Source organism: Cervus elaphus, chromosome 12 (genome assembly GCF_910594005.1).
Source record: "Cervus elaphus chromosome 12, mCerEla1.1, whole genome shotgun sequence".
NCBI classification, from domain to species: Eukaryota; Metazoa; Chordata; class Mammalia; order Artiodactyla; family Cervidae; genus Cervus; species Cervus elaphus.
In genome coordinates this window covers 66,600,081-66,617,272 of record NC_057826.1, presented here as the reverse complement: position 1 = coordinate 66,617,272, position 17,192 = coordinate 66,600,081, and the positions used below count along the sequence as shown (strand labels likewise).

The 17,192-nt window shown below is 36.3% G+C and overlaps 1 protein-coding gene across 1 annotated transcript in view; it reads left to right on the top strand.

The window, feature by feature from the left end:
* The window catches only part of FAM98B (family with sequence similarity 98 member B), a 30,190-nt gene extending 16,952 nt beyond the window's left edge, over positions 1 to 13,238 (top strand). The window contains exons 6-8 of the mRNA XM_043920705.1: positions 1,573 to 1,689; positions 10,191 to 10,358; positions 12,425 to 13,238. Coding sequence (XP_043776640.1) covers positions 1,573 to 1,689; positions 10,191 to 10,358; positions 12,425 to 12,811 — 672 coding nt within the window. The 3' untranslated portion in view covers positions 12,812 to 13,238. The remainder of the gene's footprint in view (positions 1 to 1,572; positions 1,690 to 10,190; positions 10,359 to 12,424) is intronic.
* Positions 13,239 to 17,192: the final 3,954 nt, after the last annotated feature.

The window sequence follows — 17,192 nt, the reverse complement described above, 5'->3', positions numbered from 1 at the left end:
TATAGCTTAATTTTATGAATGGACATTAGATTTTTACATGCTTTTAAAAAAATTGTATATATATATATTTGCTTTTAATTCATTTATTTATTTTAATTGGAGGCTAATAATATTGTGGTGGCTTTTGCCATACATCGACATGAATCAGCCACAGGTGCACATGTGTCCCCCCATCCTGAACCCCCTCCCCAATTCCCTCCCCACCCCATCCCTCTGGGTTGTCCCAGAATACTGGCTTTGAGTGCCCTGCTTCATGCATCGAACTGGCGTTGGTCATCTGTTTTACATGTGGTAATATACATGTTTCAATGCTTTTCTCTCAAATCATCCTGCCCTCGCCTTTTCCCATATAGTCCAAAAGTCTGTTCTTTACATCTGTATCTCTTGCTGTCTTGTCAGTTCAGTTCAGTCGCTCAGTTGTGTCCAACTCTTTGCGACCCTATGAACTGCAACACGCCAGGCCTCCCTGTCCATCACCAGCTCCTGGAGCCCACCCAAACTCATGCCCATTGAGTCGGTGATGCCATCCAGCCATCTCATCCTCTGTTGTCTCCTTCTCCTCCTGCCCTCAATCTTTCCCAGCATCAGGGTCTTTTCAAATGAGTCAGCTCTTCACATCAGGTGGCCAAAGTATTGGAGTTTCAGCTTCAGCATCAGTCCTTCCAATGAACACCCAGGACTGATCTCCTTTAGGATGAACTGGTTGGATCTCCTTGCAGTCCAAGGGATTCTCAAGAGTCTTCTCCAACACCACAGTTCAAAAGCATCAATTATTTGGCTCTCAGCTTTCTTTATAGTCCAACTCTCACATTCATACATGACTACTGGAAAAAACATAGCCTTGACTAGACAGACCTTTGTTGGCAAAGTAATGTCTCTGCTTTTTAATATGCTGTCCAGGTTGGTCATAACTTTCCTTCTAAGGAGTAAGCGTCTTTTAATTTCATGGCTGAAGTCACCATCTGCAGTGATTTTGGAGCCCAAAAAAATAAAGTCAGCCACTGTTTGCTCGTCTATTTGCCATGAAGTGATGGGACTAGATGCCATGATCTTAGTGCCGTTTTGTAGATTTTTTATATTGGAGAATTAAAATGGATTGATCTTCTAGAGCAGTAGGTCCTAACATTTCTTCATTCAGATTATTAATTAAAAAAAAATGACCAAAAGTATTTACAGTGCCTAATATGTTAACATAGTTCTAATTTGAAAAGTATAGTAGCTCAGTGTCAATAAGATGGGAAGTTGTTATTTTCTTTCCTTACTGGTCCAGACTACTTTGCAAATAGGCCTTTCACTTAAATTAACATGTTTGATTGAAGATCAGGTAAACTAACAACTGTTGAGTTAATTTGCATGTTTGATATCTATTGACTATCATAAATGTTCTATCAAATATCTTTATTATTTAAACAATTTACTGTTAGGTCTTACGGGATCAAAATGACCATCAAGTACCATCTTTTGAATAGTAGGAAACATTGACCACAATTTTCAAAATTCTTTTTTTTTTTTCCAAAATTCTTTTCTGTGCATAATGAGTCTAAAGGTTATGATTGTTTCCAATTTCTTTAGGAAAAACTGGAAAGAATCAATGATGCTCTTTCATGTGAATATGAGTGCCGCCGGCGGATGTTGATGAAACGATTAGATGTAACAGTGCAGTCCTTTGGGTGGTCTGACAGAGCAAAGGTAAGGCTGTTTTTCCGTTTGCGTCCTGTAGGTGGTACTCTGTGACAGCTCTTCAGGCTCTCTTGTCTGTTATGTAATAATGCCGCATTTGCACTTTATTGCTCTGTCTGAAGCTCCTGCCTAGACCAAAACTACTGGTCTTAAATAATCCTGGTCTCTGTTCATAGATATGTTAATTTCTGACTATATTTTTCACATTTATTTAAAACTCAGTTGTTATGATTTATGCAAGGATACAAGGAAGTCTGGCGTGCTGTAGTCCATGGGGTTGCAAAGAGTTGGACATGACTGAGCCACTGAATTGAACTGAACTGATACATAAAAGAAGGCATCATATGTGGTGGTGAGATAGATGTAGTGAGCAACTGGTCAATTAGGCAGCACTGATGTCTGAACAAATCTTAAAGGTGTCTTAAGGCTATGAACTGTGTTCCAGTTGAAAAGGGTTGCAGGGTGGGAGCATTCCCAAATGTGAACCTCTTCAGATAGTTTTCTGGAGAGCTGTCATCCATCATTCCCATATTATGCCTTTAATCTGTACCCAGGCTTCTTCTGGGATCATCCACCCTACCCTGCATCACAGTCTGGAATCACTGCAGACAGTAAGCTAGGGCAAATATAGGAAAACATTTGCTTCTCCTGTTAGAGGGATCATTGTCCTATGCTTCTGGATATCCAGTGTCTGAAAATCACTGGTTCATGTGGATTGTCCAGTTTTATAGTTGTTTCAAGTGATAGGTAAATCTGTGCCTGTTATTCTCAGATACTATTATTACATTCTTTGGGTAAGTGGGTGGTTCTTCTGCCCCATCTTGTATCAGTTGAAGTCACTTATGCAGCTTCGTTCAGTGGGTACCTGGGCTGGGGTGGATTGGAACATCTAAGATGGTTGTCTTGTGTGTCTGGGTTCTGATGTCAGCAAGGGCTGCCTCACTTGTCATCTGTGCTCTTAGGTGGTCCTTCTCTCCATGTGCCCTATATTGGTTTCCTGTGGCTGCTGTAACAAATTACCACAAATTTAGTGGTTTAAATAATACACATGTATTCTCTCAACAGATCTTGACATCAGAAGTCCTAAAATGAAGGTATTGGCAGGGTTGCGACTCCTCCCAGACACTGCAGGGGAGAATCTATTTCCTTGCATTTCCTACTTTCCAGATACCACCTGTGTACCTCAGCTCTTGATCTGATTCTCCATCTTCAAAATTAATAGTGTGGGATCTTCCAATCTTTCTCTTTCTGCTTCCATTGTCATACACCTTCTCCTGTGTCTCTCTTATCAAGATCCTTGTGATTACACTGGGCTCACCCAGATAATTGATCTCAAGATCCTAACTTAACTTGCATTTGTATCTGCAAGGCAGCATAGTCACAGGTTCCAGGGAGGATGGAGACATCTCTGGGGAACCATTCTATTTACCAGATGTTTTATCTTCCTTTTAATGGATTTTATTTTTTTCCTACATTGTATTTCTTTACCATATGCTGCTGCTGCTTTTTTCTTCCTTTTTTTCTTCTTTTTAAAAATCAGGTATTCGGATGAGTCCTTTTTTTTCTGTATACTTTCACCCTAATGGCTTGTACTGTCCTGTTGCAGTTTGGGCCACTTGCACACCTATCCTTGGCTACTCCACCATTTCTTGGATCCCATGGTCTTCTCTTTCATGGTTTTTTTCTCTCAACCTGCTACAGTAAATGCACAAATAACTTCCTAACAAAGGATACATAGGGGTGATTTTTCTGAATCCTTACATTATGAAAATGTTTATTCTGCTGCCACATTTGATTGATAGTTTGAGTAAATATAAAATTCTAGGTGGAAAACATTTTTCTCTAAGAATATTGGAGGCATCTCTAGCATGTAGTGCCACTGTTGAGAAACCCGATGCCATCCTCCATTCTTTTGGATGAGCTTTTATTTTTCTCTGAGAGCTTTTAGACTCTCTTCTCTATCCTTAGAGTTCTGAAATTTCACAGCATATGTCAGTCAGGGTCTTTTTTAATTCATTGTGCTAAACATTAGGTGGGCCTTTCAATCTATAGACTCAACTTTTCTATTTCTTTTATATTTTCTCTTTTTGAAACTCTTATTCAGCTATTAGACTTCCTGAGTAGATCCTCAAGTTGCTTTTTTTTTTTTTCTTATTTTCTCTTTTCCTTTTTGATTCACTTTCTTGGAATTTTCCTCAATTTTATTTTGTGCTTGTCATTAAATTTTTGTTTCTGCCATCATTTTTCCCTTTCTCGGAATTTTTTTTCCTACTTGAGTTTTCCTTTCCTGTGTTTTTTTTTTTCTTTCTTTCTTTCTTGTTTTATTGACTGTGCTATCTTCTTAAATGGGGATGAAAAAATTTTTTTATGAAAGGTTTTTTGTTTTGTTTTTTTCCCTTCAATTATTTCCTATCTCTTCCAGGGCAATTTTTGATTTGTTTTTCTTGGTCTTTGTCTTGTGAAGGCTTTCTTCAAATGCATTATGGTCTTTTGTTGTCCATATTTAAGAGAAGACACTGAAAAACTGCTTGGGAACTGTTTTGTTGATCAGGATTGTTGATGTCAGGTTTCGGAGCTGGCTACTGTGCAGTGGAAATTTCTAATGCTCACTTGTAGAAGTGTGACTGCTCATTTTTTTTTTTTTAAGAAGGGAAGCCTCATTTTTCCTGTACATTTTTCTCATTTGGCCAGGGGAGGTGGAGTGGCAGCATGGCCCCGATGGTTGGAAGATGGTTGGTTATTCCACAAGTAGATGAGTTAACCCCTATTTTTGGCTCCTGATTTCATTTTCTGAGATGTTGGTTCTCTTCTTATCTGTATCCCTCTTTCCATTCTGTTTATTGTAGTATTTGTGTACTTTTTAAAAAAAAATATGTGTAATCTGACTCATTTACGTAGAAATACTCCTTTAGGTATATACATAGTTTCCTTCCAGACACCTTGCAGACAGATACAAAAAAAAAAAATTAAAGAATGACTAGAACAGGATTGTTGGTGAACTATTGTTATTTCACAGGAAAAAAAATTTTTTTTAGCATAGCAATAGAATAGCTGTAAGGGAGAGTTGAGGACTGTCTTAATGTGTATTTTCTTTCAATAAATATTTATTTAGCACCTCACATGTGTCAAGCACTACGATGTACCTGGTTCTGGATGAGCATCTCAGTACCTTATGTGATTAGATGTAGAACGTTTTTAGAATATTTCACTGTTGAAATATTGGCTATTCTAATTGGCTTCTCAGAATGTTAAAACCTGTTTCTCTTCTGCATGCATACCGGGATAAATTTTAGACACATGTGTCCATGTGTTTGAGGTAACCATTGTATGCAAGAAACCTAGATGCTCCGAGAGGTCTGAGTTACCAAAGAAGTAGATGACATAATTGCGGACTTAAAGAAAGGAAATAGAATTTAGATGTGTGGAAAGTGTGAGTTTTACTGACCCCTGGAAACTTAGTGGAGGTTCTGTACATATTGGGTATCCAGTTTAATCTGCTAGAATTTTAATGAGAAAAGCAATTTAGGAATATAAAGAATATTGTTAAAGGTAGTGCATTAAAAGTATCTTAACATACTAAATTGGAGGATATTTTCAGTGTTGTCCTTAAGGTTATAGAAGAATCCAAAACAAATGAGTTTTGGCATGCTCTTTGAACATTCAGAGTGGCACAGACTCATGGTAATGTAGACTCTTGACTAGCCTTAAACTTAGAGACTCTGAGGAAATATACTTTTAGGAAATACCTTGATATTTTTATCTTGGTGTTTTTCCATCATGTTTTAGGACAAGGAGATTGTGTTTTTGTTCATTTTTCTTTATTCTGGAAGATTTTTTAAATGTTTTTTTCTTAGATTATGATCAAATTTTGACCTTTCATGTCATCCTTTTCAATTATATATGAGTATATGCATTTATACCCTGAGTTTTCATATTAAATTTAATGTATCTTTATATTATTCTCCCTGTTTCATGTGTCTGATGTTGTTGAATGATTGATCAACTGTTGTTCTACCGCATTTAAAATCTTTCCACATTTTATCATGTGGATATACTTATTGATTTTGAGGTTTCCTATAATTTTGTCTTCTTTGAGCCTGTAATGAAATCCTTGACAACTACATTTTTGTTCATGTACATGATATATTCCTAAAAGTGGAATTTCTTAATCAAAGAATATGCATTTTAAAAATGCTCTTTATACACCCCTTATAGAGTTGCCCTTCAAGAAGATTATAAACATTTATTTGTATGGTTAATCTGGTTTCTCTATTATTTTGCTAGTATTGAAATAAAAGTATAATTTTATAGTATTTTTTTTGTGAATATAGTGTGATCATTGTCCCATATCTCTAAAAGTTCTATTTCAATATCCTTTTTTATATTAATGTTTAATTTCTTATTGAGATATAATTCACCATCTTAAAGTGTATAATTTAGTGGGTTTTAGTATACTCTCTGTATTATGTAACCATGATCTAATTCTAGAACATTTCCCTCAACTGCAAAAGAAATATTCCTTTCAGTGGTCATTCACAGTACCCTCACCTTCCTTTACTATAATCTAGTTTGTCTCTCTTTGGATCTGCCTGTTCTGTGTATGTCATATACATAAGGAATTATACAATGTGTGGCTTTATGTCTGACTTCTTAGCATAATGCTGTCAGGTTTCATTCATGTTTCCTCACATAACTGCACAATCAGCCTTTTGTGTCTGCAGATGTGAAACCTGTGGATTCCTAAATGGAAATTCATTCTTGTCAAAGGTTATGACTCTTAATGCTCTTGATTCACATGGCCAGATTGTTTTTTAGAAAGTTTTTATGAATTTAAACTCGTACAAATAAGGCAAATGACATTTTGCTCTCACTTTAGCCTCTTGAATATTTAGAATATTATCAATTTTATGGCTAACTTGATGGTTAAAAATGACTACATTGTTTTCATTTGTGTATTTGTCTTATTAGTAAAGTTGAACTTTTTTTCATAAGCTTATTAGTCATTTGAATTTCCTATTTTTTTGAAATTTCTATTTGTGTCTTATATATTTTTTTCCCCTGAGGCCTTCCTGTTTTCCTTCTGATTGAGCTTTTTATATATTAAGGAAGTTAGCTAGTTGCTTTATTTGTTGAAAATATTTTCCCCAGTTGTCTTTTATGTCTTTTGATATGCAGAAATTATAGTCTTTATAACATAGTTTTTTAGTTTTAAAACTTTAAAAAAAATGAACTTTTTAGAAGTCTTACTTTTTTTTTTATTGGAGTTCAGTTGATTTACAGTGTTGTGTTAGTTTCTGTTGTACAGCAAAGCAAGACAGTTACGCATGTGCCTGTGTCCAGTCTTCTTTAGATTCTGTTCCCATGTGGGTCGTTACAGAGTGCTGACGGGAGCTCCCTGCGTTACACAGGAGGTTCCTACTAGTTGTCTGCTGTCTAGTTGGCATACACTAGTAGGTGTATGTCAGTGCCAGTCTCCCAGTTTATTCCTCCCTCCCTCCCTTCGTCCTTAATAACCATAAGTTTGTTTTCTACATCTGTGACTATTTCTGTTTTGTAAATAGGTTCATTTGTATGGTTTTTTACATTTCACATATAAGCAGCATCATGATATTTGTCTTTCTCTGTTTGACCTAACGTCACTTAATATGATAAGCTTGAGGTCCATCCATGTTGCTGCAAATGGTATTAGTTTGTTCTTTTATGTGGCTGGGTAATATTCCTTTGTATATATACACCATACCTTCTTTATCCATTCCTCCGTTGATGGACATTTAGGTTGCTTCCATGTCCTGGCTGTTGGAAATAGTGTTGCAGTGAACATTGGGGTGCATGTATCCTTTTGAATTACAGTTTTCCAGATATATGCCCTGAAGTGGAATTGTGGCATCATGTGGTAGCTCTACTTTTAGTTTTTTTAAGGAATCTCCATACTGTTCTCCATAAAGAAAGTGAAAGTCACTCATTCGTGTCTGACTTTTTGCTACCCCATGGCCTATATAGTCCGTGGAATTCTCTAGACCAGAATACTACTAGAGTGGGTAGCCATAGTAGTGTTATATTAATTTAATGCAAGAGATTTCTGTGTATTAATTTTATATTCTGCAGTTTTGCCAAATTCTTTGAGCTCTAGTAGTTTTCTGGTTGCAGTTTTAGGATTTTCTATGTATAGTATCATGTCATCTTCAAACAGTGACAGTTTTACTTCTTCTCCAATTTGGATTCTTTTTATTTCCCTTTCTTCTCTGACTGCTATGGCTAGGACTTCGAAAACTATGTTGAATAAAAGTGATGAGAGTGAACATCCTTGCCTTGTTTCTGATCTTAGAGGAAATACTTACAATTTTTCACCATTGAGAATAATTTTGCTGTGGGTTTGTCATGTATGGCCTTTATTAAGTTGAGGTATGTTCCCTCTGTGTCCACATTTGGAGAGTTTTTATCTGAAATTGGTGTTGAATTTTGTCAAAAGCTTTTTCTGTATCTGTTAAGATGATCATACGGTTTTATTCTTCAGTTTGTTAACGTGATTATATCAAATCAATTGATTTTACCTATGTTGAAGAGTCCTTGCATCTCTGGGATAAATCCCACTCAATCATGGTGTCTGATTGTTTTAATGTGTTGTTGGATTTGGTTTGCTAGTATTTTTCTGAGGATTTTTGCATCCACGTTCATCAGTGATGTTGTCCTGTAATTTTCTTTTTTTATGATATCTTTGTCTGGTTTTGGCATCAAGGTGGCCTCATAGAATGAGCTTGGGGGGGAGGGGGGTGTTCCTTCCTCTGCTAAGTTTTTGAAATAGTTTGAGAAGGATGGGTGTTAACTCTTCTCTAAATGCTTGATAGAATTCACCTGTGAAGCTGTCTGGTCCTGGACTTTTGTTTGTTAGAAGTTTTTATATTACTGTTTCAATTTACTAATTCTGATGATCTGTTCATATATTCTGTTTCTTTCTGGTTCAGTCTTGGAAGGTTGTATCTTTCTAAGAATTTGTCCTTTTCTCTAGATTATTCATTTTATTGGCATACAGTTGCTCTAGTTAAACAATGAACTTTTGTTATATTTGGAATCCCTTGTTATATGTTATGCATTATTATTATTTTACAAATAGACAACAGTTCATTCCAGCACTATTTAAAAAAATCTGCTTTCTTACTGATCCTTTCTTATGTTTTAATATTCTTTATCTTTTAGAGCAGTTTTAGGTTCATAGCAATATTGAACAGAAAGTTCTGAGATTTCCATTTAGCCCTTGCTTGTACACTTACATAGCCCCATTATCAACATCTGCCACCAGTGTAGTAAATTTTTGCAGTTGATGAACCTACATTGATACATCATTATTATCCAAAGTTTGTAGCTTACATTAGGTTTCACTCTTGATGCTGTATATTCTATGGGTTTGAAAAAATATACAAAGACATATATCCACCATTATAGCATCATACAGAGTATTTTCACTGCCCTAAAAATCTTCTTTGTCTATTCTTCCCTCCCTCCCCACAACCTTTAGGAACCCACTGATATTTTTTACTATCTCTATAGTTTTGCTTTTTTCAGAATTTCATATAATTGGAATCATACAGATCATTATTTTCGGATTAGCTTCTTTCATTTAATAATAGGCATTTAAATTTCCTCCATTTCTTTTGTCTCACTGATCTTTGATGCTTTCTCTATCATTTATTGTATTCATACGTTTATGAGGCCCGGAATCTTAACATCTTAACTGCCTCTTTTGTTTCATCAATTCATTTCCCCCCCCCCCGCCCCCCACCCCCCCCGCAAGTTCCATTTAATTAGAGTGAGGTAGGATAGTGTACCTGTACAAACACTCTAAAAGGATGTTTTGAGGATTAAAGAAATGATATTAAATGAAGAATATCATGGCACTTTTAACAAGTAGTCAGTGAATGTAAGTTGTTAAAGCAGTGATGAATAATTTCATATTACCTGTTAATTGATGATAAAACTCTTTTCAAAATTGTTTTAGTCATTTCATACATATTTCATTTCTGAGTTAACTGTAGATATCCCTTACCTCCCTGCTCCACTAAAAATATATCCCAGGAGGATTGCAATAAATGTATAAGTTAATTTCAAGGAAAACTGACAATACTCAGTGTCCCCATTCAGAAACATGGTATTTCTCTCCATTTATTCAAGCTCTTCTTTTGTTTTTGTAGATTTACTAACGTTTTCTTAAAGTTTCTGTATGTGTTTTCAGTAAAGCTATTTTTAGGTATTTTGCTCTTTGTTAATTTGAGTGGAATCTTTTTTGTGTTACTTTTAAAATGAGTTGTTATGGGTAGTTACATAGTCTTTTAGCATTTGTCGGTCTCTTTTTTTCCCCTTCATTCTACTTACAGATTATCAGATACTTGAATGTTTTGCTGTTTATTTCTTTGCTTGTGTTTTATCTTTTTTTTCCTTTCTGAAGATTATGATTGCCATTGCTCTTTCATTGAAATGTTCTTTGGTTCCTTTCTCCCCTGACTTTTGTCATTTAGTTAAAAACAGATGACATAGCAAGAATTTACCAACCTAAGCGTTACGCTTTGTCACCCAAGACAACAATAACCTTGGCACATTTACTTGCTGCCCGTGAAGATCTGTCCAAGATCATCAGGACAAGTAGTGGATCCAGCCGGGAGAAGACAGCGTGTGCCATTAATAAGGTTGGTTTTTCTTTTAATACAGAGAAGAAAGAATTTATAATGTCCTTGATTGATGTTTTTACAGATTTCAATCCATTTTTCATCCCAGTGAACGACTAGAAAAGAGAGTTAGTTTAGGCTTACTAATATTTTCTGTGTGCATGTTTATTTCAATCTATATTCATAAATCACAGTTTTTATCTGAATTAGAAGAATTAAGAATTATTTTTATCAGTATCATTAGCCAAAATTATTTGCCTTCTTTCCAATAATGTTACCATTTTTTGTCAGTAAAAAATCTGTAGGAGTCATTTTGGATACTCACAACATACTCCTTAGATCTGTGGTACAGAGGAAAGTGTACATGCTTTGGAGTCATACAGATGTGGGTTCACATCCGAGCTCTATCATTTACTTACATCCGAGCTCTATCATTTACTTAGAGAAATTACTTCTGCAATTTAGAAATTGCAAAATCTCTTGGATGTTCCATTTCCTGATTTAGAGTATAGGTCTATTTCTCTGACAGCGGTCTTAAGTCAACTCAGAGAGTCTGAATTTTTTACTTTACAACAGTGGCAGCAACAATAAAATAATTTAGAATGTTTATATCAGCTTGTCTCGCATATACTCTTCAGTTAGAGCACTCTATGACAAACTACTATAAAAGAGACAAAAGTCAGAAGTATGGGACTTGGGTAATTTTACAATATCAGTTCTCAGTGCAGTGAGAAGGGTGTCCTGTATCGGGATGGTTGTATATAAAGTCAGTTTGCTAATTACCATTAAGTTAGGCACCAGTGTTTGGGCCTTCCTGCTTCCATTTTAGATCAGCCTCCTCTATTCTGAAAGTGTTCCGTTTTTAAATATGTTACTTTATATCTTGCATCAAGGTTATAAGCTAGTCTTTCTGGATCAAGAGTTTTCTTAAGTAATATTGCCCATCTCTTTTCTGAGTTTTTAATTGATAGTCTGATTATTTGAGGGCAATCTTATTATCAGATCTTGGAACAATGTCCCTGTATATCTACAAACATTGAATGTTTGGTGGAGAGACCAATGAGGATAACAACCAAGAAAAGCTGTTTTTTGGATTTGGTTAATTAGGACATTATTGCAGATTTTATAGTGTACTTTGAAGAATATATGTGTACTTTGAACCTTGTCCAACAGTGTGGAATTTGTACTTTTTTGTCTTCATTTATGATATAAAGTAGTAAAACATGATTTTGATTAGAGGATCAAGGAAAGTAGAACACAACTGATTCGTAGGTCATTTTGGCTGAGGCAGATTTGGTTTATCATCTTTACTGAAAGACACTAGCAGGAAATTATTTGCTTCCTGTTGGTCTCTGTTCATGGACATATAAAATAGCCTTTCTACAGAAGTTGGGGTACTTGAAGCAAACTCTTCCTTAGTTTATCCTTTGAAGTATTATGAAGCATGGTTAAGGAAGTGTATTAAGTCTTTATTTTCTTTATAATATAGTAACTAGTATCATTGAAAGTTAGCTTAAGTTTCTCATGAAAAAAGGAATAGTTCGTTGAAAATCCTTGTAGCCCTTTGCAGTTGATAACCTTCACATCTGCCTGTATTACACCCATGTGTTATCATATGTACTTCATACTTTGTTGAAATAAAATGTGCTTAGAAATAGTCTTTTATGGGATAGTCTATTACCAAACCAGTGGCAATAGAAAGTCCAGAGTTGTGTAAATGAATATGGAGTTAAGTAGTATAGGGTATGAAGTTTATGTATATTGTAAATGTTTTGCTAAAAAGTTTTCTTAGTGTGATGGCTACTACATTTGTTATAAAATTTACCAAAAAGGTTTAAACAAGTTCTTAAGTTTCATAAATATTCTCCCACACTGTTTAAAATAACAGCACATTGTGAGGAATTTGTCACACATCACTTTTATATTTTCAATATTAATTCATATTGCCGTGTCTGGTACTTTCATGTCCTAAAATATTTGGCTTCTGTTTCTTTATTAGAACAATAACTTCAATGTTGCTTGCATCCTTTAAGTAAATTGTAACTTTTACAATATTGGAAACTGAAAGAAAATATTTCTTTACACAGGTGCTGATGGGAAGGGTGCCTGACAGGGGAGGACGGCCGAATGAAATTGAACCACCGCCGCCTGAGATGCCCCCCTGGCAGAAGAGACAGGAAGGCGGCGGCAGGGGTGGCTGGGGTGGTGGAGGCGGTGGCAGGGGAGGTGCTGGGAGCGGGAGAGGCGGCGGCTGGGGCGGGGGAGGCGGCTGGGGCGGTGGCGGGGCAGGGGGAGGCGGCTGGGGCGGTGCCGGGGCAGGGGGTGGTAGAGGAGGAGGTTTCCAAGGCAGGGGAGACTATGGTGGGAGGGGAGACCACGGTGGGAGAGGGGGCTATGGAGGCAGAGGAGGCTATGGCGGAAGAGGTTATGGAGATCCGTATGGAGGAGGTGGTGGTGGGTATAGAAGATACTAAAAGCCGCAACATTTAGATAGCAGTGCTTACTTCTTGATAGATACATTAGGCATAGTATTCTAAACAACTACTTGAGTGTCATCTTTGAAGTAAACACCATGTTAGATTCCCTGATGGTATCATTCTTGAATTGGCTTGACTATGTAAAAGAACATTGTTTTATACTGTTTGATCTCTTAGACAAAGTGATGATTTTTTCCACACTCTGTGTACTCTTGAGCATGTTATGTCTTTTTAAAAAACAAAAAAATGAGGAAAAAATATTTTTAAAAGTGTAAATATATTATTACCATCAAACTTGGAAAATGGAAAGTATTTTATTGTCATGATTGAATTTAGATTGTTACCTGTATTTTATTCAGGTCTGAGACACATAAATGACCCCACTTGTAGTGGAAAGGAATATAAACTTATTGCCTCATCTGTAGTCCTGTGGCTGTTTTGTATTTGTTAATTCTATTTTACAAAATAGGAAAAGAGACTGTTCAGTAAGAAGTTGTCATGACTTGTGTTTTTCTTTTATATGAACAATTCCTCTGGCCAGGTTTCTGTTAAAATTCCAATAATTGAAGCCCAAGTCTACTTTTTGCTACGCATATTTATTTTCCAACTGGATTTGAAATCTGTATGATTTTGTTAGAGCAGAATTGAAGACTGAGGTCAGAATTACCATAAAGGAACAAAGACATGGACCAGTTTTACATTGTGTTATGAGAAAGATTTCTGCAAATTGGTTTCTTCATCATTTGTGCCATTGCTTTAGGTATCCAGAGATTAAAGGGCAGGCTGCTCTGTGCTGTGCAGGATTAGGACACATGTCCAGTTTTACCGATCAAAGGTAGGGCCATGATATGCCTTGGTAATTCTGATTCACAGCTAGATTTGGGAAACACAGGATTAGAGAATGTTTAAATGTGATTTATTGGTTGGAGCAGTCAAGGGCTTGGGAATCAGGAGTTGTGAATTTAAATCATGGCACTAGCCCAGGGCGGGGGCTATAGGCTGAGATGGCCATAGCTCTCAGAGATTAATTTGTCCTCTTTTGTCAAATGAGGAATGTGACACTTGAGCCTTCTCAGGTTGTTTTATAAAGATCTAAGTGCAAGTCCAATTTGTTGAGAGTTTATAGAGGCCTGTTGTGAAAGGTGTAAAAGGTGGCCCAAGTAATGCATTTTTCTTATATAAAGAGAAAAAGATATAGTCATATAAATTTTTTCAGTTCCACTTTAAAATCTGTAGACTTCTGGTGCATTAACAACTTTCTGTAGTCTGATCGAAAGCTGAGTACTTGTGGACAAATGGATTTGGCAGTGTTACTCTTGTTTTACAGTAAATCCCATGGCGAAATCTAAAATGATAAAACTTTAAATATTGTGTATACCATAGTCTTGGACATGTCTTTTTCAAGCTAACCCTTCAAAGAAATTTGTTCAGGAGAGGAAAACATAAAATTATTTTGTTTACTTGTAAACTTTAAAAACATTTTTTTTTTTATTGAAGAGAGAATTTCATTTGTGATAGTTGAAGAAAAAGTCTTTCCGTATAAGGAAATACTTTTATAAGTAGCTATGAACTCTGAAAAATAACTTGAAAATATATAAGCAAAGACTGCTGGAGTAAAATATTTCAAAAAATTATTAGTTAAAATTTTCATTTAAAAGGTTTAGATTTCTGCTTGAGCTTTAGTTGCTGATACAGAATGGGTTTATAAGTACTTTCAGCTTTTTTTTAATCACTAATGGTAGAAAGATTAATTTATTAATTTCTGTAGGATTTCTTTGTACTTTCATAGGCTTGCTGTTGGATTATCTGCTTCTCACTGTAAATCTTATCCAAGTTTAGCTCTTGCTCCTGGAATCATGCTAAAGCTGGAACCACTCTTATTTGCACATTCTTAAAAATTTTACTTGAATGAATAGCTGAGTGGTCTAGACCCTAATATTTTTTTCTTTCCTGTGGGGTAGGATTTTCATGATAATCTTCTCTTAGCAGAAACTTCTTTTGTAGAAAATTTACTCAGTAATATCTAGAATAGCAGTAACATAATTTGGGGCCTTAATGTTAAAGGTCATAATGTGAAAATGCTTTATAAATTGAGTGCAGTCAAATGTAGAGTATGGTGAATGGCACTTCTGTGCCTCCTGAAATCTAACACCTTTTTCTGTGCTTATCATTCTTTTTGCCTAGTTCTTAATTTTATTTTTTCCTGCCACCTCATTTTCCCTCCCCCCTTTTTTTCTCCCTGCCTTGTTCTATCTTATGGTATCTGATAGCACCCGTAGACATATTATTGGTAGTATCTAGATTAAAGAAGTAACTGATGTCCACCCATGCATAACGATCGCACCATTACACATAAGCTGTCAAAGATGGAATGAGGTATTTCCTTTTAACCCATTCCCTTGTTTTTTGCAGATCAAGGAAATCTTGCCTCACTAAACAGAAAAAAACGTTTTAAACCAAAACTATTTCATTACCTTTTTGTGTGTCAAAAGAAGGTATGGCTAACACCCAAAATATTTGTGATGGAAAATGTTCTGAGCAGTGATGTCATCTATACCTTGTCAGGGACACAGGGTGGAAGTATTTGGAATGGGAATTGGAGACAGAGGAGGGGAGGTAGTTTAATCTCTCCTCTTAAGGGGCAGATTGTTAGTGTAACTTGATTATTTTCTATGAAGTGTTGAAGGATTGAATTATTTTCTGTGAAGAATTGAAAAGACACAAAAGGCAAAGGAGAAAAGGAAAGATATTCCCATTTGAATGCAGAGTTCAAAAGAATAGCAAGGAGAGATAAGAAAGCCTTCCTCAGTGATCAATGCAAAGAAGTAGAGGAAAACAATAGAATGGGAAAGACTAGAGATCTCTTCAAGAAAATTAGAGATACCAAGGGAACACTTCATGCAAAGATGGGCAAAATAAAGAACAGAAATGGTATGGATCTAACAGAAGCAGAAGATATTAAGAAGACGTGGTAACAATACACAAAAGAACATACAAAAAAGATCTTCATGACCCAGATAACGACAGTGGTGTGGTCACTCACCTAGAGCCAGACATCCTGGAGTGTGAAGTCAAGTGGGCCTTAGGAAGCATCGCTATGAACAAAGCTAGTGGAGGTGATGGAATTCCAGTTGAGCTATTTTAAATCCTAAAAGATTATGCTGTGAAAGTGCTGCAGTCAACATGCCAGCAAATTTGGAGAACTCAGCAGTGGCCAAAGGACTGGAAAAGGTCAGTTTTCATTCCAATCCCAAAGAAAGGCAATGCCAAAGAATGTTCAAACTACCGCACAATTGCACTCATCCCACACACTAGCAAAGGAATGCTCAAAATTCTCCAAGCCAGGCTTCAACAATATATGAACCATGAACTTCCAGATGTTCAAGGTGGATTTAGAAAAAGCAGAGGAACCAGAGGTCCAATTGACAACATCCGTTGGATCATAGAAAAAGCAAGAGAGTTCCAGAAAAACATCTGCTTTATTGATTACACCAAAGCCTCTGACTGCATGGAACAGAACAAACTGTGGAAAATTCTTCAAGAGATGGGAATACCAGACCATCTGACCTGCCTCCTGAGATATCCATATGCAGGTCAAGAAGCAACAGTTTGAACTGGACATGGAACAACAGACTGGTTCCAAATAGAAAAAGGAGTACATCAAGACTGTATATTGTCACCCTGCTTATTTAACTTACATGCAGAGTACATTATGAGAAATGCTGGACTGGATGAAGCACAAGCTGGAATCAAGATTGTTGGGAGAAATATCAATAACCTCAGATATGCAGACGACACCACCCTTATGGCAGAAAGTGAAGAACTAAAGAGCCTCTTGATGAAAGTGAAAGAGGAGAGTGAAAAAGTTGGCTTGAAGCTCAACATTCAGAAAACTAAGATCATGGCATCCGGTCCCATCACTTCATGGCAAATAGATGGGGAAACAATGGAAACAGTGACAGACTTTATTTTCTTGGGCTCCAGAATCACTCCAGATGGTGACTGCAGCCATGAAATTAAAAGATGCTTACTCCGTGGAAGGAAAGTTATGACCAACCTAGACAGCATATTAAAAAGCAGAGACATTACTTTGCCAACAAAGGTCTGTAGTCAAAGCAATGGTTTTTCTAGTAGTTATGTATGGATGTGAGAGTTGGACTATAAAGAAAGCTGAGTGCCGAAGAATTGATGCTTTTGAACCGTGGTGTTGGAGAAGACTCTTGAGAGTCCCTTGGACTGCAAGGAGATCCAACCAGTTCATCCTAAAGGAGATCAGTCCTGGGTGTTCCTTGGAAGGACTGATGCTGAAGCTGAAACTCCAATACTTTGGTCACCTGATGTGAAGAGCTGACTCATTTGAAAAGACTCTGATGCTGGA